Raw genomic sequence first — 24691 nt, 5'->3', positions numbered from 1 at the left:
TGGCCACAAAACAAGTGCCAAACAATGAGCAACAACAAAATAAGATTGCACCAAATCTAGAGAATTAAAGGAGCAAAATCACTAATTTCGCAGCTACTGTTCACGACAGCAAAACTGAAGCTGCAGGCCACCAAATCCAACTCTGTCAGTTCCTAATCAAAGATTGAGATGAATATAATATGTTGTCCAAAAATCAGCTCAATCGGACAAGAAACGAAGCGGGAATCGCAATTTAAAGTTGGCTGTTTGGGCTGAACTTCGACTGCGAAAAACTGCTCTTTTTCTCTCTTTTTGGCTGCTGAAAAAACTCTCTGTATGTCTGAAAATAAGACCCTAAATAGGTTTATATTTGCCTCATAAGAATGGGCCTATGGGCAAAAATGGGTTGGTCCAAATTGAATTTTTATTTATCCACATAGGAAGGGAAAAAAGACCCATAACCCAACAAGGCGGTGTCCCCCAAATGTGAGATTTTCCGATGCGAATCTGCATTTAGTCTGATTCTAATGTGATTAACGAAAACCGGATGAAAACAAAAAAAAACTAGGCGACAGTGCTTGATGTAAATGTTTTCATGCCTCAGTCAGCATAAATATTTCATTATCAGGAGTTCCTTATGCCAATACAGGAACAACTTCATCGACAGAGGATGGTCAGATCGAAGAATATTTTCTGTTGCCACCAGTTGAAGTCAATAACGGGTGAATTTCCCAGATTTTTCTGCCATATAGACTGTTGAATGCCATAGAGAATCAAGGTGAAGAAAGTAGGAACTGCTGATAATCCTGCTGATATGTTCACAAAGCCGGTTCCACAGAGCAAGTTTCAACACTGTTTGGACTTGCTCAACATCAGAAGCTGTTAATTGCCCTGCTGGGCAACTCTGAGGAAGAGGGGGAGGCCTGGCACTATCATAGTGCGTCTGAAGAATCTGTTCGGAGAATTCAAGTCAAGGTGGAGATTTGTTGAATGCCTTGAATCGGACCCACTACAAACAGAAAGGACGGGGGTCTCGCTGCCCGGTCAGCGAGTCGGGGGGTCCAGGGGGGCGACGCGCCCCCTGGCCTGGGGGTCCGGTGGGGCGGAGACGCCCCCGGCCCGACGGTATACAATGTTGTTGTATTGGGCCCTTAATTTTCTGTCAATTCTGTATGTTGGGCCCAAGCCTGTTAGGGCGTAGCTTAGCACTATATATATATAGACTCTATGGCAAACCCTATTTTGTAATTCTGTTTTTGCCTCTCCATAATAAAACTGCTCCCTCTCTTCCCATGGACGTAGCCAATTTATTGGTGAACCATGTAAATCTGTTGTCTTGTTTTTCGCGTTTATATATTTTCTCGAATTATCTCAAATTTCGCACAACAAATTGGTATCAGAGCCTCTCGGTTAATCGGTGTTCTTGGAGAATTCGAGATGTCTGCTTTGAACGTGAAAATCGACAAATTCACAGGGAGGAACAGTTTCAGTTTATGGCAGATCAAGATGCGGGCTTTGTTGAAACAGCAAGGCTTCTGGGCGCCGTTGTCGAAAGACAAGAACGCCGTCATTACTCCTGAGATGGCGATTCTGGAGGAAAAGGCGCACTCGACGATCATGCTGTGTCTCGCGGATGACGTCATCACGGAGGTCTCGGATGAAGAGACTGCTGCTGGTCTGTGGTTGAAGCTGGAGAGTTTGTACATGACAAAATCTCTAACCAACAAGCTGCTTCTGAAACAACGTCTATTCGGTTTACGAATGGCTGAAGGTACACAACTCAGGGAACACTTAGAGCAATTGAATACTTTGTTATTAGAATTGCGTAATATCGATGTGAAGATCGAGGATGAAGATGCTTCCCTGATTCTGTTAGTATCTCTCCCAATGTCGTTTGAGAATTTTGTTCAATCGTTCATTGTTGAGAAAGATACTGTGTCACTGGAAGAAGTCAGATCGGCCCTTCATAGCAGGGAATTACGGCATAAGGCTAACGGCACAAGTACGGACATACAGCCTTCCGGTCTGTTCACCAGTAGCGGAAAGGGAAGAAAAAACGGCGGAAAGAAAAATAAGCCGATGTCGAAGGGTGCAAAGTCGGATGATGTTTGTAATTACTGCAAGGAGAAGGGACATTGGAAATTTGATTGTCCGAAGAAGAAGAAGCAATCGGAAAAACAATCAGTGTTTGTTGTTGTTGCTGAAGAAGACACCAATTCTGAAGAAGATATTGCCCTAGTTGCGGATGAGCACACTCATCATTCAGATGTGTGGGTTCTCGATTCTGGGGCATCCTATCACATCTGTCCTAGGAGAGAGTGGTTCACGACTTATGAGCAGGTAGACGGAGGCAGCATCTCGATGGCCAACAGTTCTGTCTGCAAGGTGGTTGGGACAGGCTCGATCAAGATAAGGACACATGACGGTAGCTTCTGCACATTGAACGAGGTCAGGCACGTTCCATTGATGACGAAAAATCTGATATCTCTCAGTCTTTTGGACAGCAAGGGATTCAGCTGGTCGGGAAAAGATGGAGTCTTGCGGGTTTGGAAGGGTTCAAATTTGATTTTGAAAGGTGTCATGCGTGGTACTTTGTATTTTCTACAAGGTTCCACGGTTACAGGTTCAGCCCATGTTGCATCGTCAGAATTTCACCAGAAGAATATGACTAAGTTATGGCACATGAGACTTGGTCATATGGGTGAAAGAGGGATGCAAATTCTGTCAAAGGAGGATTTTCTTGCTGGTCATAAGGTTAAGAGCCTAGAGTTTTGTGAACATTGTGTTTTTGGAAAACTACATCGCAACAAGTTTCCAAAGGCCATTCATAGAACAAAAGGCACACTTGATTATATCCATTCTGATTGCTGGGGTCCATGCCGTGTTGAGTCTTTGGGAGGCTGCAGATTTTTTGTGTCCATTATTGATGACTACTCAAGGATGACTTGGGTGTACATGATGAAGCATAAAAGTAAAGCTTTCCAGAAGTTCAAGCAGTGGAAAATTTTGATGGAAAATCAAACAGGGAAGAAGATCAAGAGGTTGCGAACTGATAATGGGCTGGAATTCTGTTGGTCTGAATTTGATCAATTCTGTAAGGATGAAGGGATTGCTCGACATCGTACAATCAGAAATACACCACAGCAGAACGGTGTAGCTGAGCGGATGAATCAAACACTTCTGGAGAGAGCAAGGTGCATGCTCTCTAATGCTGGGCTAGATAGAAGATTCTGGGCAGAAGCGGTTAGTACAGCTTGCTACTTGATTAACCGCGGACCACATACAGGCATTCAGTGCAAGACACCTATGGAGATGTGGTTAGGAAAAGCTGCTGATTATTCAAATCTGAAAGCTTTTGGTTGTACGGCTTACTATCACGTCAGTGAAGGTAAGTTAGAACCAAGAGCTAAAAAGGGAGTATTTGTGGGCTACAGAGATGGAGTGAAAGGTTTTAGAATCTGGTCTCCAGCAGAAAAGAGGGTTATTATGAGCAGGAACGTTGTCTTTGATGAAAGTTCTCTGCTTAGAACCATTGTGAAGCCTACAACTACGTCAGAAACTGGGAGTCTTGACAAACAGGTGGAGTTTCAAGTCAATCAGAACGAGAGCGATTTAAAGGAACCTGAAGAGGAGGATCAAGAGCCACAGACAGAAACTGATATTCCAGAATCTATGCCATCAGATATCCATCAGAGTATAGCTCAAGATCGGCCAAGGAGGGTTGGAGTTCGGCCACCTACGAGGTATGGTTTTGAGGACATGGTGGGTTATGCACTGCAGGTTGCTGTAGAGGTAGATACATCTGAGCCGTCTACTTATAAAGAAGCCATTTTAAGTCCTGATTCTGAAAAATGGTTTGCTGCTATGGGAGATGAGATGGAGTCCCTACACAAGAATCAGACAAGGGATCTGGTCATACAGCCTTCGGGAAGAAAGATTATTACTTGCAAATGGGTTTTCAAGAAGAAGGAAGGGATATCATCAGCAGAAGGAGTCAAGTATAAAGCCAGGGTTGTTGCCAGAGGTTTCAACCAAAGAGAGGGAGTGGACTACAATGAGATCTTCTCACCAGTGGTCAGACATACTTCCATTCGAGTGTTACTAGTGATAGTTACACATCAGAATCTAGAGCTTGAACAACTTGATGTGAAGACAGCGTTTCTACATGGAGAGTTGGAGGAAGAGATATACATGACTCAACCAGATGGTTTCCAAGTTCCAGGGAAGGAAAATCACGTCTGCAAGTTGAAGAAGTCCTTATATGGACTTAAGCAGTCTCCAAGGCAGTGGTACAAAAGGTTTGACAGCTATATGGCGAAGTTGGGCTATACTCGGAGCTCATATGATTGTTGTGTCTACTACAATAGGCTCAAGGATGATTCGTTCATCTATCTGGTGCTTTATGTAGACGATATGCTGATAGCTGCAAAGAAGAAGTATGACATTCAGAAGCTGAGGGGTTTACTTAGTGCTGAGTTTGAGATGAAGGATCTGGGAGCTGCTCGGAAGATTCTAGGGATGGAGATCATTAGAGACAGAGAGAGAAGGAAACTTTTCTTGTCACAGAGAAGCTACATTCAGAAGGTCTTGGCGAGGTTTGGCATGTCTTCATCTAAGCCTATTGATACCCCCAGTGCTGCCAATATCCACCTCACTGCCATGTTCGCTCCACAGTCAGAAGAACAGAAGGAGTATATGTCACGAGTCCCTTATGCCAGTGCCGTAGGAAGTTTGATGTATGTTATGGTCTGTACAAGGCCAGATTTAGCACATGCAGTCAGTGTAGTGAGCAGATTCATGGGACAACCAGGGAGAGAACATTGGCAGGCTGTGAAGAGAATTTTCCGATACCTTAGAGGTACATCTGACGTTGGTCTCATTTATGGAGGTGATACTCAGTGCTTGGTTACTGGCTATTCTGATTCAGACTATGCTGGAGATGTTGACACAAGAAGATCGATGACTGGCTATGTGTTTACCCTTGGAGGATCTGTCGTCAGTTGGAAGGCAACTTTGCAACCTACAGTGACTTTGTCTACTACGGAAGCGGAGTACATGGCCTTGACAGAGGCTGCAAAAGAAGGGATTTGGTTGAAAGGGCTGGTTAGTGATCTTGGTCTGCATCATGATCAGGCCATGGTGTATTGTGACAATTAGAGCGCAATTTGTATAGCCAAGGATCAAGTCCATCATGAGAGAACCAAGCATATTGACGTAAGGTATCATTTTCTGAGAAGTGAGAAGAGAATCAAGGTGAAGAAAGTAGGAACTGCTGATAATCCTGCTGATATGTTCACAAAGCCGATTCCACAGAGCAAGTTTCAACACTGTTTGGACTTGCTCAACATCAGAAGCTGTTAATTGCCCTGCGGGGCAACTCTGAGGAAGAGGGGGAGGCCTGGCACTATCATAGTGCGTCTGAAGAATCTGTTCGGAGAATTCAAGTCAAGGTGGAGATTTGTTGAATGCCTTGAATCGGACCCGCTACAAACAGAAAGGACGGGGGTCTCGCTGCCCGGTCAGCGAGTCGGGGAGTCCAGGGGGGCGACGCGCCCCCTGGCCTGGGGGTCCGGTGGGGCGGAGACGCCCCCGGCCCGACGGTATACAATGTTGTTGTATTGGGCCCTTAATTTTCTGTCAATTCTGTATGTTGGGCCCAAGCCTGTTAGGGCGTAGCTTAGCACTATATATATATAGACTCTATGGCAAACCCTATTTTGTAATTCTGTTTTTGCCTCTCCATAATAAAACTGCTCCCTCTCTTCCCGTGGACGTAGCCAATTTATTGGTGAACCACGTAAATCTGTTGTCTTGTTTTTCGCGTTTATATATTTTCTCGTATTATCTCAAATTTCGCACAACATAGACATTGCTGGAGCAACCGTTGCTCCCAATGTTTGAAAACAGCAGTACCATTAATAAGACCGTTAGGCGAAGGACATGCACAAAATGGACGGGGGATCTTCATGGAAGCCGTGCAACAACTTGGTGAATGTATTAGAATTGAGGAGATTGCCAATCCACCTACCGAGGTGATAGTATCCAAGTAATGCTCAACTCGAGAAATTGAAAAACACAACTATAAAATGTATGAGTACATTAAAGTATGAAACATATTAAAATGATGTCCACTGTTATAAGTGTCATTATGGTTGTCTGTCATTTTTCCATTAAAATGATCAAGTTCAAGATTTTAGATCAAATCATTCAACCTTGCAAAGAAATCATTTGGTGTGTAGTGAATGTGGTTAAGTATACTTCTTGAAGTGGTTCGTTGAAAAATAACTTGACTATTATACAAGATTTCATCTCTCCTGTGGAACTGCTATTTTTTACTACGTATTTTGCTACTTTAATCATCTTTTAAAACGTGGAAGTTCTTGACTGATCATCACATACAACATATTTAATCTAACCACCACTCAATTAATAGAACTTGCCTTTAAGTTTACGCGACTCATCCTTATCACATGATAATAGTAAGGATTTCATCCTATAAGAAGAAAAAAAACTTGTTCTCGTTTTGACATAAGAAAAAAAAGCCCTTTTTAGTTTTGGACTCTAATTTATTTATAGTTGAGCCTCCGTCGATTTCAATATAACTGTGTTCAAACATAACATTTGACCCTTAATTAATGTTAAAAGATACGTGTTCTATGAGAATAAAATCCCCTATGTATAATGTGTATGTATACTATGAGAATATGTGTATAATATGTCTGCATTTTCTCCATTAAAATACTCAAATGTTCATCATGAATATTCACAAATATGTGTATAATACTTTAGAGAAATTATTAATCAACCAAATATTATTAGTGAGGTTTTATCGTATGAGCGCAAAATTAACAGTCCTCCTCATTATTATTATAGAGGGAAAAAATAATTTTTCGCTAAGTTTTATTTCTTTCTTTTCTCATCTTTTAAGGCTTAACATCTTCTTGTTTTTTTTATAAAAAAAAAAAACAGTATGAACATCCCTTGATTTGGTTCTTTATAAAAGTAAAAGACATAGAATTACTAGGAGCGTTTGAAGAATGTTAATTCATATATTTTCTTCTTTTATTTTCGAAATATACTTTAACTTCAATATGTATCAACAAAAACATTTTCTATATATTCCTCTTTTGAACATGGTTCTTGCTCTTTCATAAATGATTTGAAAAAAAAATTACAAGGCTGGTAAACTTGAAAAAAGGATGCTATGAAGAGTGAAAAAGGCTGTATGTTTCTTTCTCTTTTTTTTTTTGCTGTCTTCATTTTATCTAATTTTTATCTCTCTTATCTCCTTTTTGACCAATTCTTTTAAAAATAAATAAATAAAAATGCCCAAGGTTTTACCAAGGATTGTTTTGTTGAAAAAATACTTGTACTTTTAATATTTAGGTATGAGCTAAAGCTAAGCTGATATAAGGTTACCAACATGGGTTGTGACGTAGTGATGAAACTGTTCATCTTTAATTAAAATTTACGAATTTAAACTTCGAATATAAAAAAAATCTTGTTAATCCTTTGGAAAGAGGTGAGGTGGACAAAAGGTTTAATTTAATGAAGTGATTAATGATTTAACAACCATAATTAGTGATTTAATCATTGGAAGACAAAGGAACCCTACTCCAACTCTATCAAGATCATATCCTATAATTACTTTCCCAAAAGCCAAGGTATAAAGAAAAGAATCAAAGCAAAGAGTACTGTCCTAAATTACTCCCACCACTATATATATTTCTTTTTTCTCCATTTTTGCAAATTGAAAAAAAAAATCTACTTTAATTTATGTTGGTGGATTCATACCTACTTTTCCACATTTCACATTATGATGATTATTTTCTGCTTTTTATGCCACCAATGCTTATAACAAATATGACCACCTTCACTTTTATTCTCAAAATCATTAATATAAGATTGAAGACCAGATCATAAATAGTATACGGCGATTATTAACACATATCCTCCTCGATTTCAGCAACTTTGTTCTAATCTCAACTTCGTTTATTTTACATGTTCATTCGATATATTTTTAAAAATAATAATAATTGATATAGATATTTTATTATAATATTCTTATTAATTGATATTGAATTTTTTTAGAAATAAATCAGAAGTGAGTAATTGATATTAAGGATAAAACATATTTTCTCTTGATATACTAATTAAAGGAGAAGAAAAAGTGAAGATATATTTTTAATATGATGAATAAGTAAATCTCTTGATATACTAATTAAAAGAGAAGAAAAAGTGAAGATATAATTTTAAAATGATGAACAAGTAAAAGTGAACCGATAAAATACCATAATAATTATTTTATTTCAAATTATCTTTCTTTAAAATAATCTTTTCAAATTATTTGTCATTTAGAAGTTTAAAACAAAACTAATTATATATTTTTCCCATTGTATCCTTAAAAGTACTTTCTTCCTTCCATTTTTATTTGTCTGAGTATACAAACATAATTGTCCCAATTTTATTTTGTATTTATTTATCTTTATTATATGTACTATTTAGGGAAAAAACTCAAGTACCCCCAACCTATGCCCGAAATTCCAGAGACACACTTATACTATATTAAGGTCCTATTACCCCCTGAACTTATTTTATATGTAATTTTCTACCCCTTTTTAGCCTACGTGGCACTAGTTCGGAAAAAAAAGTCAACCATCGTTGTGCCCACAAGATAGTGTCACGTAAGCTAAAAAGGGGTAAAAAATTATTAATAAAATAAGTTCAGGGAGTAATAGGACCTTAGTATAGTATAAGTGTGTCTCTAAGATTTCGGGCATAGGTTGAGGGGTACTTAGGCATTATCCCTATTATTTATTCTCCAACATTTAAAAATTATAGTAATCAATAGAGATGATATTCTTACCAAAAAAATAATATTTTAAAATTATTCTTTTATTTATTATTTTGTAAGCAGCTAAGTCAAGCATAAACAAACAAAAATAAATGAAAAGAATAATTATTTTTAAAGAATATAAACAGCTTATATTGGAAAAGAGATCATATCTTAGGAATAAATAAAACTAAAAATAAGACAATCAAATTTATTTTAATTATTATAATATATTTTTAAAGGGGTGCGTGAAAGATGAAACGAAAATTTGAGCCAAAGGGAGTACAAAATATAATCTCTTGTTTTCGACACAAATCCCAATTAGATATCATTTTGCTTTTCCCCGTCCAAGTTATTTGACACAACTAAAGTTATACTTTAATTCATTATTTCCTATTATTTTGAGTACGTTTTCACACTTGTAGTATACATGTTTATTTACACTATCAATTGAGTTTACCCAAAATATATATAGCATGTAATTTTATTGTATATTATTAAGTCCAATATGATTAGGTATAAAGTAGAGTAATAATATGAAAAACATTTATTTATGCCATAATCATATTAATTATAACTTTAACTCCAAAGTTTTAAGGAACATGATGTAACGTGTGTTTAACCTTTCAGAAAAGGTGACAATGATGCTACACTTGTATACTTAGACCACTGTTGAAAAGTAGAAGATTGATGTACATTCATCATTCAGCATGTTGAAAATTTTTGAGACATCCAAAATAATTAGATGTGGGGAAAAAATGAAAGGAATTATCATGAAAATCAATGATAACAATAATAACTAACACGCATCAATAGGAGTTCTGATGGATTACTTCACTTTAAATTAGAGATTTTAAATTTCAAGTTTTATATAATTTAAGTGAAACTCTTATATATGTACTCCTAACATCGAGTGGAAAATCAAAATAAAAAAACCCATACTCATGTTTAAGCTTCTTTTCTCAGTTTTAGTAATAATGTTGATAGTAAATTTGGCTCATACCGTTTATATGTGTAAAGCAATGTATCGTTTTTCATATATCAATTTATATAACACAAATTGAATATGAAAAGTTAAATTTCTTAGTTTTGATTATAAATTTGCCTACAAGGTTTGAGTAGCTGAAGTGTGAATACCATCACGACTTAAATCGTGACATATCTTAAATTCATAAAATTCAAATTTCTAATTTTACGATTTTCGTTCAAATCATGAGAAGTTTATAATCTCACGATTAGTGTGTTAATCAACCTAGCAATATTGAAAAAGTACAATAAAATATATAACTAAACAAATTCAAGCATGTAAGGTTCTATACTGACTAAACTGACATAGCAGGATATTGATAGCAATCTCTCCTGCATCATAAGACATAATGCAGTATAATAAAACAATAAAATGTTTGATAAAAGAATAAAATAAAAACAATAAAGTGAAAGTAGCTGAATCATGTTGGAATAAGAGAGTAATTTTCATGGGGCCAAGTGAAAAATTCAACAAATTAGTGAAGTATTCAAAGGAATGAAAGCCAAAATGTTGCTTTCTCTAATAACAAAGCAAAAACAAAATTAAAATATACACCCTTCCTTCTTGCAGTAAAGGACAACAAGAATATCTTTAGTTGTCTCTCTTTAATAAAGAAAAAGTATCACTTTTTTTTTAATTCAAAAATCCCCTCAAACAAAACCAAGAATATATCTAACCCATTGGAATGCAATCATCCCACATGTATGATTTTTAATATACCTTCCGTTCCATTTTATATGAGTTACTTTGATTTAATACAAAATTTAGAAAAAAATAAAGGTTTTTGAAATTTATGACTTAACAAATCACTTCATAATTAAAGATAAAATGGATAGTTTAAAGTTAATTTGTTACTTAAGGTAAAAATGCGTCATTCTTGTTTAAACGAACTAAAAAGAAAGTAAGTCATATAAAATAAAACGGAGCGAGTAGTTGTTTCTCCTAAGTCTCTTAGTTCCCTTGTTTCACTCAAGAAACAAACTTTTTATATATATTGAAATATTCCCATATGTATTGTCTTAGCTAATAGCAATTGTTCTCCATCTCCCATTTGCTTCTCCAACATCTTCCTTTGGTTTCACTCAAAGAACACCAACCTTAGTCTTTAGTCGAACTACTGAACTCAATCACTTGTTATTTACTCTACAATTTTCTATCAAGGCTCGTCCTACGTCCTACCTACCCTAACATAATCGTCACGACCCAAAATTATCAAGAAAATGGATCAATTGCAACCACAACAACCAGTTCAAGTTTATCCTAACAATCCAAACAATTTCCCTAACCAACCAAACAATATGCCAATGACTCAATCCTCTTCTTCTCATAACTCATCCAATGGTTCATTTGTGAGTGTTTTTGTTGTCCTAGCTATTGTTTTTGTCATATCTGTTATTGCTTGTGTTGTGGGACGTTTATGTAGCAAGAAAAGCAATGGAGCTAATAAGGTGAAGAAAAGTAGTCATGGTCAACCACAAAAACAAAAAGAGGGAAAACATAATAATAATAATAAGCACAATGAGTTTCACAATAAAAGAGGAGGAGGGGATATAGAATTTGGATTTGATAAGAAAATTGCAAGTTCTAAAGTGGCTGCAGCACATGGAGATAATCATTATAAGGGGTCTAAGCCTCATAAGAATACTAATGGAGGAGTTAGATTTTCTGATAATCATATTGATTTCAAGCTTGGTCCATGAAAACTAGTTGTGTTCATAGAGGAACTCTCTCTATGTACTAATTACTTTGGTAGTAGTTTTAATTTTATTTTGTTAAATTTTTAAGTTTTTATTAACATGGAGGAAGGGGATAGAAAGGTAAAGGGATCGAGAATCGCAGATCGATTGTGTGAAAAACTTTCATCGATATCACCAGACTATATGCTATAAGGGTGATTACTCCTTTGTGTTTTTCTTTGTTGGTTAATTGTAGCTTTGGGCCTGCTTTTTATTTTATTTCTGTGCTTATGCCTAATGCAACATGATTGCTGTGATTGGGATTGTCAAAGTGTAGTATTTTCAGTTTATCATCAATTGGAATATATGGTTGGGTGGTTCAAGAAAATCCAGAGTTAGTTTTTTTTTTCCATTTCATTTGTTACTCTATGCCTAATCTCAGTGTCTCCAAAATGATCAATATTTACTGTATGCATATTTTGCAAACTAGATGGTCTAAAGGTATTAGACTTGCATTAAATATAACATTCGTCCATCTAGTTTTACAAACATGACCGAAGTATACATTATCTATATACTTTGGCTGTATATGCTATGTATAGTATGTATATATTATATATTTTTACACTAAAGTATACAAAGATAGTGTACATATTTTTTTAACTAGATGATCAAAGGCATTAATTCGACTGTAATCTTCTCAAATATTTATTTATATTTGTTATGTTCAAGTTAAATTTTTAGTTACTTGAGAACTTCAAAATTTGTCCTCGAAAATGATCAAACGAATAGACATTTTGAAACATCTAAGTTATATGATTTATTAGGTTCACAATATATATGATATATTTAAGAAAAAAAAGCATTTTTTATATTTTTAAAGCTCAAACACCCAGCCTTTAATAAGAAAAAAAAAGTCACCTATTCCGATAATTCTTTTGAATTTTGATGGTCAATTGGTCATGCATCTTCTATTGGAGATGCACATACTTTCAAATCTTAGGCACCAAATAGTCTCATTAGAATTATTTTGAATCTTTATATCAAAATACAAAGTTACGTCTTGAATAATAAATAATAATCAGGACAATAATCTAATTTCTTATATTCGTCATTATTAAACAAATTTTTTTACTTATTTATTCATATAAAAAATAAATCAAGCCTAAGAATGTATTGTTTATTCATATAAAAAAAAAACCAATCTAATTTCTTTCTTTTGTTGTTTATATACTTGGGGAAATTAGAGAAAATAACCATTTGGTCATCTTACATTTTTACTACTCAACTTCACCTGATTATCAATTTATTATCTCATATAATTTTATTAACCCTTGATCCCCACCCCTTTTCCCTCTTTCATGCGACTCTTTTAGGGTTCAATTTCTTCTTTGATATCTTTTATTATATATTATTACCCTTTTTTTTTATTTTAGTAAAATTTAACTACGAATTTAATTTGTCCATGAAGAAATTTAAAGAATACTTATTATGTTTTTTCATCTTTTTTTTGTTCATTTGATAATAAATTATATCTCTAGCTTATTTCTTTTGATTGTGTAATACCTATTTTCTCTCTCACAAAATAATTATTTTTATTATATTGTAAAAAGAAGAAAAAGGAAATATAAAGGTGTAAACTGTAAAAGATTAAAGAGGCTATGGTGAAAGGTAAAAATTGAAACATAAATTAGGGTGCAAAATGTAAAGAACCCGAAATACTCTTACGTAAGAAAAAAAAGGGAAAAATTGAAAGCGCCTGAAATCGGAGTGCCACCGGGAATCATAACAACGTTTCCGGTTCAAGCAGTTTGAGAAATCAGTTGCCGGAGAACGAACGGAGAGATTCATCGGAACCCTATACCGAAACAGTGAGTTTCCGGATCCACTCCTTATTAATGACGATTCACTACTTGTCTCAAAACGGTGACAGTATCTCTAGACTACAGTTGATAACTTATATTTCTGTCTTTCATATGATTTGAGCATAAAAAGCTTCATTTTTTCTTTGTGAACTATGCGTTCGCTCATTGCACTTCGTGGAAAATCAAATAATTCTAGCTCCATTTTGACTTGTGTAGATATGATGTCGAAATTCGTCGATGGTTTAGTATGTGGAGATTAAAAAGTGGAAGATGTTACATTGTATTTAAGTAGTGATAACAGTCATGAATTGCCTCAAAATATATGCTGTTGCTCTTCATTGATAAATTTGAATTCGTGTATTGTGAATTGGATGAAAAACTTGATATTGAGTGGAAGTCTCTGACTTTTTTCTTCGTAGTGTTAGACAATGGAACTGTTATGAACAAACTGTCAGGTTGTCTTTCTTGGGACACTTTGGAACTGTTTTGGTTTGATGGTTTCCATGGGCTGTACTGAAATATGATACGGAGATATTGAGAGAGGAAAGAAGGAGGAAATTGATTATGTTTTTGTATCAGTAGGAAAGCAGAGAATGAATCTCATTAACCTGAATGAAAATGAATATAAACAGTATAAGCTTATATTGTAGCTACACTAACCGACTTACTTGCTAATGCACGTAACCAACTAATGCTTTTTAACTACTCAATAACAAACTAACCAAATAATTAGTTACAGGCTGAACTTATTAAGTGACTCCACTGTTCTCTGGCTACAAGTTAGATCTGTAGATTTATAGGTACGTTCAATTAGAATCTTGATAGGTGGAATTCCTTCTTACTAAAAGGCATTCTTACATTATGATTACAAATAAAACAATTTATTTATGTACTCCCTCCATTCATTTTTAGCTGTCACGTGCAGCCTATTAATGCAAGGGTGAGGGGAATTTATTCCCTTGCCATATACCTTACAAGGTGTGCGGTACATAATGCCTTATAAGGCGTGGTACAAGGTGCCGTGATCCTCACGCCTTACAATAAAAGTTAAATGTCTTCCATTAATTTTTATTGTAAGGTATGGTGTCCCTCACGCGGCTACTCCTTTGGTTTCTTTTCATTTCTGTTGCCCTTCTGGAAATTTTGATTAAAAAAGGGTTGCCCTTTAGGCTCCGGACTCCTATTAAATCCTTTCATGACTATTGTGAGCAGAAAAGATGAGAGAGGATCCCCGTGTCTGAGACCCCTTTCAGAAAGAAAAAAAAACTTACATGTTCTCCATTCTCCAAAATAGAGATCTTGATAGTTTTGATACAAAAACTAACTAATTTCAGCCACCTCTCTCCAATTTACATGATTTCAATTAGCACAAATGATTAGTTGCTCATCATATCTTAGTCCGAGTCTCTTTACAGTCTGGGGAGATGGAATTCTTGTCTGTCATGCAATATAATAGAAAAAGTGAGAGAACTTCAAAACATTGTGTATTGACATATATGCTCACAACCTAGAGAAGTGTGAACCGTTATCATCTTTCATAAAGTCTGATCAATGTATATTTTCATTCATGTGCTTTAGTTTACTTTCATGATATTATTCCTTTTTCACGAAAATTGTCCAACTGTTTCTCTGATGGGTTAAATCTCTGTTGCATTAGGAGCCAAGTCATGCACCACTATACTAATTATGAAATGGTAGAGAATATCCACTTTCAGATTTAGCAAGGCAAAGCTAATGTATTATGAGTTCTGACCTTCAACATAATAACCTGTTCGATTATCTGATTTGCATAGATATGAAGGATATTATCTATGATGGTAAGATAAGGAGGAAGTTTTGTGTGGTACTATGGTTGAAGTTTGCTTTGGTTCAAGACATATAATCTCTCCTAAGTGTTTATGGACATTCTATCTCGTCTTCTAAGTGATTATGGTTACTCTATCTCTTCTCCTGAGTGTTTGTGGACATCCTTTGTTTTCTTTCACCTCATATTTTGGTCAAAGTACTGGTCATGTTTGAACAGATTCATTTTTTTTTTTTGTGAAATCATGCAATTCTATTGAAGTCGTACTAACAAAGTAGTGAAGTACTGATATATTTGAACAGAATGAAGAAAAATATTCACTTGTTTTTTTTCCTTCCTATATTTCCTTATTGTATCTAATTCTTGTGTACTATGTATAGATTTGCAGTGGCACCATGGCTAAATCCGGAGCAGATGAGAAGATTCTCAGCTACAACGATGTCGTTCTTCGGCGATCAGATTTGGACATTCTCAATGGTCCTTATTATCTCAATGACCGCATCATTGAGTTCTATTTTAGCTATCTCAGCTCACTCTTTCCATCTGACGACATATTACTGGTACCACCTTCTATTGCTTTCTGGATTAAAGAGTGTCCTGATCCTGAAAGCCTGAAGGATTTCATGGAACCACTTCATCTTTCTCGAAGGAAGTTGATTCTCTTACCTATAAACGATAATTCTGACGTGTGCATGGCTGAAGGTGGGAGTCATTGGAGCTTACTGGTTTTTGATAGAAACTCCAATGTATTTGTACATCATGACAGCAGTTCCGGGTGCATGAATGAGTATCATGCCAAACAAGTATACAAGGCTACTCTTCCCTATACATCATCCAATGCCACTTATAAAGAGTGTCCAAACATGCCAAAGCAAGTTAATGGTTATGATTGTGGCGTGTATGTCTTAGCTATTGCAAGAGTCATCTGTCAGTGGTATGCAAGCAGTGGAACTCAAGATGCAGATACTCTGTGGTTCTCCCATTTAGAACAGGTCAGTCCAAGTTCTGTTTCTGCGATGCGTAATGATATTCTGGTGCTAATAAAAGGTCTGATGGCTTCACCCAAGACTGTGGCGTAATGCTGAATGATGTGAGTGAAAACCGTGCGACAAGTTAAAAATTCAGCAGAGATCCAAAAAACGAGGTGAGGTTGAAATTCCAGCAGTGACAAATGTGAAGTTTGGTAGTTAGTTATCTCACAATTTTGTTGGAATTCAGGAAAGATTTGCTATTTCAAAAGAAAGCTAATGGGAAAAACTAGGAATATAGTATCTCCATTTTAATATAATAATATATTCATTGTTGAAAAGACAAAGTGGTGTAATCTATAGTAGATGAGACATCCTTGGTTTTGATCAAGCCTTGGTGCACCTTCTCCCTAATAAAGTGTCAATCTATCTCTATTTGCTTTGTTTGTTCATGAAATACAGGATTTCCAATGATTTTGATGTCTGCATTGCTGTCACAATAAACTAAAACTGCCCCTGTATCTTGATGTCAAGTTCTTTGATCAAATTTTTAACCCAAACAACATGTTGTCTTGTAGTGAAACATGTTATATATTAATCTTAAAACAGAACACACATGATGTTTCTCTCAAAATAAAAGTTTTAAGGTAAACATTTACATACATAAAGAGACAAAATACTGTATGATTGATGATCAAGAATTCCTACTTGAATTCAAACAATTCATATACAAACTGATTCAATCAAAAACTCTACTTAAAAGAAAAGGAAACAATAGCAAATACTACAAATCATTCCCAAGAATTGAACAACTTGTAAAATCACACTCTAAAGCTTGATCATCTTCATTAGGATACTGTCATCCAACTCATGATTATCATCAAAAACAAATACGCGCATACGAACGTATACGATGGTTTTTTATGATCTATTTCTCTATGTTGCTTCCTGTCCTGTTCCTGTTCTTGTTCTTGTTGTATAAGTTTCATCATCTCTTTGTAAAATTTCCAAGTAATCAAGATATGTATAACTTGAAAAAATATAGATGGAAGAAAAAATATTATCCTATCTAACCAAAAATGATGCCATGTCCTATGTGTGACATGTAAAGTAGGAATTGCCCATGCTACAACAATTATGCCAACCATTGTGGCTTTTCTTGCTTGTACATCTTTTATTTCTTCCATTTCCTCTACTTGCATATTATCACCAATTTTTTCCATTTTTTTTTTTGTAGGTTGATAATATAATGCCCTCTTTTCCCTCTTGTGAGTTTTCTTTTTTCAATTTCTTTATGGAGGGGGAAGGGAGTGAGGGCAAGAAGCAAGGAGGATGGGAGTTTTGTTTTTGATGTTGATGGAAATGAAAACTAAATTTGATAAAGAGAAAAAAAGATTTTTGATGGGGCTAAAAGAGATTGTTTTGGATGGTCAAGAGATAAATTCTCTCGTTCATTATTAGTTTTAATGTGATGGATAAGATGAAATTTCTCAATTTCTCTATTTTTAGTTTGTTAGATAACTTATTACTTGTTCCTCTTTATATATTTTTATTTATGTCTTTCTCATTTTGCTTTTAGAATTCAAATTTAAAAAAATGGTAGTGCTAACCATTAACTTCTTTATTTGGCATTAAAAAAATAAAACTTGAGGTACCTAATTAGGGTTAGGTGGGTTTTTCTAGAAGGTGTGAGAATTGCTTTAATCGATAAATCGAAAAAAAAATATTATTGAGTTATTGGGTTGTTAGTTTTTCAATTGTATGATTTTGGTTAATGCTTAAATCTATATCCCAACAAAATTATATCAAAATTACAATTTTACTCTTAATTATATTATAGTGACTTTAACATTCTACCAACTCTATTTTTTAAATTTTAGTATTACTTCAAGAGATCGAGATATAAACGATCTACTTTAATGCAAAATATTTTAACATTTTAAATAAATAATTGACAATTTCACCTTTTGATTATTTTTTTCCAATGTGGATATTATTCTCAGCATCAAATTGACAATTCTTACAATTTGATTTGAACACATGCAAATGGTACTATACATACGTTCTAAACAAGCACAGTTGTATAACTTACTGACCTTACAAATTCCCAATGATTCTTTCCAATAAAAGTTAAAAATGTGTAACAAAATATATAAAAACTAGAAACTAGAAAGAGAGAGAAAGTAAAACTTTGTACTATCTTCAAAAGAGAAGAATAATAGTAGAAAAAAATGGCATCTTTTATGTACAAATTATCAAGTACAAAAACAAACACACCTACTTTTTTTTATTCTTACTCCCCCTATGGCTTTTTCTAGCAAAAACATATTTGTGTTAGCTCTATTAGTCCCTAAATGTCCATTGTTAAGAGACAAAAATAGAATAAAATTAAAGTTACTTCAATTATTTGATTATATAAATAATCAAGATATATGTAACTTGAAAAGGACATGAATATGCCTTTTTTTTCCGAAAAAAAATAACATAGATGAGACATCAAACTTTTAACGGATGACATAGATAAAAAAAATTCAAAGTTCGAGTTAATATTTGAGCTTGTTTCCTAAATTATTTGATTATAGAGTTGACAAAATTTATATTTTAAGAGCAATTCACACCGTTTCAATTATTTGAAAAGGACAGAGTAATTTCATGACTTTGTTATAGTAATGCCTAAAATTAATAGGGATGTTTTAAGTGTCGATATCTTGTAGCTAGAGAATGAGACTACTTATTAGTTAATCAAAAGTCTCAACTTCGAGTGTTGAATATTAGAAAATCCCTAATAGAGAGTGTTTCGACCAAGTTAACACTATCCGACACGAGTCTAAATTAATCGAAACTATTTTTCAGTTGAAAATATTCTAAAAATGAGAATGCAACTGTGGAACTCTTAAGAGTCTTCGGTCAAACATTTACCCAAGGTACTATTCTGTCTATATGTTACAGAGAGGGTCCATCAGAAGCCTCTGACAAAGATTGTTGTGCTGATTATTGGATAGTGGATACCCCATCTCACATAAAAGAAAAAAAATTGGTTATAACTGTCGTTTGCTTAAGTAGAGAAAGCCATATTCCTGACTTGTCTTGTTTTTAGTATTCAAATTTCATGAAAATAACTCTGACTTACTATATTACTCATGGAAAAAGCATTAGAATGGTTAAGACCACTTGTTGATTCCAAAAATTGGGAATATTGTGTTGTTTGGAAGTTTGGTGATGACCCTTCAAGGTAAAAGTTTGATTTGTCATACTCGAGATGAGGGTCTTTTGGAAACAACTTATGTATCTTCACGAGTATTCACTTGTGGGATTTATGTTGGTTACAATTCATGATATCTAAAATGCATAGAGTTGTTTCTGGCTCTGTCCATTCTTGAAAATTGAAACCTTTTGTCCATATGGTGTTTGAGTGTTTGTGTGTGTGACTTATTATGTGTTTGTGGTGTTTAGGTTTATAGAATGGATGGGGTGTTGCTGTTCTGGTGCAAATGGAGTTGATGTCAATGTTAAGAGAGAAAATGGAGGGAAACAGACATTTAGTTCTCTGTGTAGAGATATTCAAGTGCAGCATCCTATTAGAACAAAGGCTTGTGAGGCTTTAGCTCATTTTCCTCATTCTATTTCTCTTTATTCAGGGTATGTTTCTGTTTCCCCTTTTTCGTAGATGTTGTGTTTTTGCTTTATCTAAAACAGTAGGTCTGCGTACACACCACTTGTGGGACTATATTGTGTATGTTGTTGTTGTACTCGAATTCGATTTATTTAAACATATATACTATAAGAAGGCATGACTTGGAGATGTGCGAAAACAGGATTCAGGCAGAGGTTGTAACATCAAATGAACCAAAGTGGATTAATCATGCTGAGATTTCCAATTCAAATTTGTCACATGTTAGTAAAACTCTGAAAGTTGAAGTCTTTACTGAGCTCTCAAGATTAATCTGAGAGATGTTTTAAATTGAATTCTTCAACTCGTTGCAGGAATTAAAGGGTACCCTCGTATTGATCCCCGTTGCTGGTGGATTGGTTGAGCTTTACAATTCAAAGATGGTAACAATCATTCTCTATTCGATTTTAAGTTGATGTGATATGTGAGATAATGTAGTTCTCTTTCTGATAATGTTAGATGAGTTGTTTTGTTAAAGTAGTAAATTGGCCATCAGTATGCACTAAAGTGAAAAACTTAACCATCTACTTTACATTAATTTGCATTGAACAGATATATAAAGATCAAAAGACGATTAATTTCATCATCAATCGGTTCAAACTTGGTTCAGAAGAAGCCAATAGTTCCGTAGCACAGAAAGAAGATCAAGTTCTTGATTTCTTTCCCTATGAGAAATCAAACTTCTGTGCTCCTCTCCTGCAATATGCCACAAGTTTTCCTTCAAGTGCACCTCATATTTCTCAAGTATCTGAGTCTAGTGCTAATCCCAGCATTCAAGGATCATCGACCGGTTCCATCCCTTCAAATGAACTTACATTGTGTCATTCACCTCCTGACCATTTATCGCGAAATGTACCATTAAGTCAATCTACTGAAGGGTATTTTGAGCACACAGAGCTTCAGTGCAGTGGAAACTTATCAAGAATGGAAGACACTATTTTTCCTTGGAAACAAGAAAACTATATAGTTGCAGGAGATATGTTCAGTATGGGTAAGAAAAGGCAAAAAGGACCTTATCAGTCGAAGAATCTTGTCACGGAGAGAAAACGAAGGAACAGAATCAAAGACGGTCTTTTTACACTTCGAGCTTTAGTTCCCAACATCACTAAGGTTGCTAATAAAGTTACTCATCTTATATTTTACGTCTATATCTCGTTCAAGGTTTTGATACTATCCTTGCTTGATTTCTTTCAGATGGACAAAGTCGCAATACTAGGAGACTCGATTGACTATATAAATGAACTGCAAGAAAAAGTGAAGTTATACAAAATTGAGCTCAACAAAATAGAAGCGGAAGTTACCAACAATGAGAGTACTCCTGAAATGGTCCTATCAGACATGACTGAAATGTCCAAAGTTACCGGACAAACAAATGAGAAAACACAAATTTCAGTTAATACAACTGATAGGACGAGAATGGAGGTGCTGGACGTTGCTTGGTTTCTTTCTGTTTCTTTCTATTGCTTTACAGGTGCCTTAGAGTCTCCTTGATATTTGGCATTGCAGGTGGAAGTGAATCAAATTGGTGCAAGAGAGTTCTTGTTGAAGGTCTCTGGATCACGTAAACCTGGTGGATTTACGCAGTTGATGGAGGCCATGAATTACTTAGGACTTGAGCTAGTAAATGTGAGTTGTACCACGTCTGGAGGGGAGATCGTGAGCGTTTACATAGTAGAGGTAAATTTCAATCTTTTCTTATGCTATAGTCTGTGTTAATATTTCAAAAACGTTGTTGTACTCATGTCATGTCGGATCCTCCAAAAAAATAAAAATAACATAACATTTGGAGGATCCAACATGAATGTTTTCCATGCTTTTTGACATCTACTTGCTTCTTGCAGGCAAATGTAGACAGATTTATTGATGCACAGAAACTGAGATCTTCACTAATTGAGCTAACAAGTTGAACACATATATCTTTTCTTGAGTCATATATTAACATTTTAGTTTGTCAATCATTTGACTTAGTTATTAGCTACTTAGCTTGCAGAGACCAATCAATTGACTATGTATAAAGATAGTGACTGATCTCAACTTGTTGTCAACTTATAAAATCTAGGATTTATGAGTCTTCGGTTGTCCAAAGAATCTCATGTTAATTTTAATCAATATTTTCACCTACCTTCACACTTAACCATCATTATTAATACGCCCTGTTCTAATTTATGTAACAATATTTGTTATGTTTACCAAATTGTCCCTTATTAAGTTAACTTTTCTTAATAATTAAGTGTTAAAGTCAGGCAAGGCAGTTAGGCTTCTAGTCAAATAAAAACCATCCAAAAGAAGACAAAGTTCTTGTTTGACAATTAAATTTCTTTTGACATTTAGGAAGACTTGATAACGTAAACTTAAACTAAACTTACTTTCGAAGTAATAAGCATGATTATTGAAAAGGATTAATTGTTCACGGGTAAGAAGTTGCATGCACATGATATTTTACGCTAAATTAAAAAGTGTGTTTATAAATTGAATAAAATACAAATACATACACAAGGAATATATCCCCTTTAATATAAATATATAATAATTTTTACATTATTATTATAAAGGAGTTGATCCCAAGGAATATAATAGCAACTTCTGATCCAGAACAATCATTCATCTCGTTTTTACTTGCGTTATCAAATACATTTAATCGTAACTAACTCAAATCTAACGAGTTAAACTGAAATTCATATTTTTGATTTTGTACATAAATTTAATTAAATTGTTTTCTCGATAAATAACTTCATCACTAAAATAGTTAATCTGTATTATAAGATATTTCAAACAATAACTTTGTAGAATTTTATAAGAAACAACGAACTTCAAAGTATATTTTCAAATTCAAATGAATCCCAAAGGAGATAAAGGCATATTTTATCGATTATTTTGTGATATAATTCATGATTTTTTTTAATCCAGAAATTCCGAAAAGAATGGTCGGAATTTTTCATGGACGTCCGTAACGACCTTTTTAATGGAACCAATTTGTCCCGACGGAAAATGATGCATTTTCAAGTTCAAACGAGTCCCAAAGCAAGCGAAGTCAGATTTTAGCAATTTTTGTGTGCTGCCTATGAATCTTTTTAGCCGGAAATCCCAAGACAAAATGACTGAAATTTTTTCATGGACGTCCGTAGGACCTTGAAAATGGAACCAATTCATCCCGCGAGGAAAAATGATGCATTATCAAGTTCAAACGAGCTTCAAAGCAGGCAAGAGCAAATTTTACTAATTTTCGTGTGTTATACTCCATGAATTTTTTTGATCTAGAAATCCCTAAACAAATTGGCCGAATATTTTCATGGACGTTCGCTAAGACCTTAGAAATTGAACCAGTTCATCCCAGGGAAAAAATGGTGCATTTTCAAGTTAAAACGAGCCCAAAGTACACAAAGGTAGATTTACTAATGTTCGTGTTCTATTGTCCATGAATTTGTTTTATCCAAAAATCCTGAAACAAAATGACGGAAATTTTTCATGTACGTTACTTAATACCTTAGAAATAGAACAAGTTCATCCCGCGGGAAAAAATGGTTATTTTCAAGTTTAAACGAGACTCAAAGAAGATAGAGGCATATTTTATCGATTTTCGTGTGTTATAGCCAATGATTTTTTTTATCCAGAGATTTCGAAATAAAATGATCGAAAATTTTCATGAACACCCGTTAAGACCTTAGAAATGAAACCAGTTCGTCTCGTGGGGGAAAATAATGCATGTTCAAGTTCAAACGAGCCCCAAAGCAGACAAAGATAAAATTTATCGATTTTCATGTGTTATAACCCATGGATAATTTTTTATTCGAAAATTTCGAAACAAAATGACTGAAATTTTCCATGGACATCTGTTAAGACCTTAAAAATGGAATCAGTTCGTCCCGCAGGAAAATTGGTGCATTTTGAAGTTCAAATGAGCTCCAAAGTAGGCAAAGACAGATTTTACCAATTTTCGTGTGTTATAAATTATGTATTTTTTTTATCAGGAAATCAAAAAACATAATGGCCAAATTTTTTTCATGGATGTCCGTTAAGACCTTAGAAATGGAACCAGTTCGTACCGCGGGAAAAAATGGTGCATTTTCAATTTCAAACGAGCCCCAAATTAGGCAAAGACAAATTTTACCAATTTTTATGTGCTATAGCCAATGAATTTTTTTATATTCAAAAATCCCTATATAAAATGGCCAAAATTTTTCATGGACGTCCGTTAAAACCTTATAAATGGAAACAGTTCGTTCCGCGGAGAAAAATGGTTCATTTTCAAGTTCAAACAAGCCCCAAAGTAGGCAAAGGTAGATTTATCAATTTTTGTGTGCTATAATTTGTGGATTTTTTTTCCGAAAATCACGAAATAAATGGACAAAATTTTTCATGGACGTCTGTTAAGACTTTAGAAATGGAATCAGTTTGTATCGAAAGGAAAAATGGTGCAATTTAAAGTTCAAATGAGCCCCAAAGTAGGCAAAGACATTTTTTTATCGATTTTTATGTACTATATAGACCGTGGATTTTATTTATCCAGAATTCACGGAATAAAATGACAGAAGTTTTTCATGGACGTCCGTTAAGATATTAGAAATGGAATCAGTTAAGAAAGCATGAAAAGACAGATTTTAACAATTTTCATGTGCTATAGCCAATGGTTTTTTTTCGAACCAAAAATCTCGAAACAAAATGAACGATATATTTCGTGGAAGTCTGTTAAAACCTTAGAAATGGAACCAGTTCGTAACACGGAGAAAAGTGGTGCATTTTAAAGATCAAACAAGCCTCAATACTGTCAAAGACATATTTTATCGATTTTCGTGAGCTATAATCCATAAATATTTTAATCCAAAAATCTCAAAACAAAACAATCGAATTTTTTCATTAAAGTCAGTTAAG

General features: G+C 34.4%; 2 protein-coding genes across 3 annotated transcripts; both read left to right on the top strand.

Annotated features, from left to right (window-relative positions):
- The first annotated feature begins 10855 nt into the window (after positions 1-10855).
- On the top strand, positions 10856-16587 carry LOC101249546 (NEDD8-specific protease 1). Its single transcript, XM_004238611.5, has 2 exons — positions 10856-13386; positions 15565-16587. Exon 2 carries the CDS (start codon positions 15580-15582, stop codon positions 16261-16263), a length of 684 nt encoding a protein of 227 aa, XP_004238659.1. The 5' UTR covers positions 10856-13386; positions 15565-15579; the 3' UTR covers positions 16264-16587.
- A 2460-nt stretch (positions 16588-19047) lies between these two features.
- LOC101245546 (transcription factor bHLH90) lies at positions 19048-21956 on the top strand. Of its 2 annotated transcripts, none has more exons than XM_010322267.4 (8): positions 19048-19384; positions 19606-19791; positions 19968-20046; positions 20137-20205; positions 20375-20932; positions 21017-21244; positions 21329-21499; positions 21664-21956. In XM_010322267.4, the coding sequence occupies exons 1-8, from the start codon at positions 19293-19295 to the stop codon at positions 21727-21729; spliced, it is 1449 nt and encodes a 482-aa protein (XP_010320569.1). In that variant the 5' UTR covers positions 19048-19292; the 3' UTR covers positions 21730-21956. The 2 variants fall into 2 exon arrangements, with proteins under 2 accessions (XP_010320569.1, XP_019069319.1); XM_019213774.3 differs by having other exon boundaries at positions 19124-19384; positions 21017-21076.
- Positions 21957-24691: the final 2735 nt, after the last annotated feature.

The sequence above is a fragment of the Solanum lycopersicum genome, chromosome 5, assembly GCF_036512215.1.
Source record: "Solanum lycopersicum chromosome 5, SLM_r2.1".
Classification (NCBI taxonomy): domain Eukaryota; kingdom Viridiplantae; phylum Streptophyta; class Magnoliopsida; order Solanales; family Solanaceae; genus Solanum; species Solanum lycopersicum.
Note: the sequence above shows the minus strand (reverse complement) of the source record. Positions and strands in the feature narration are given on the sequence as shown.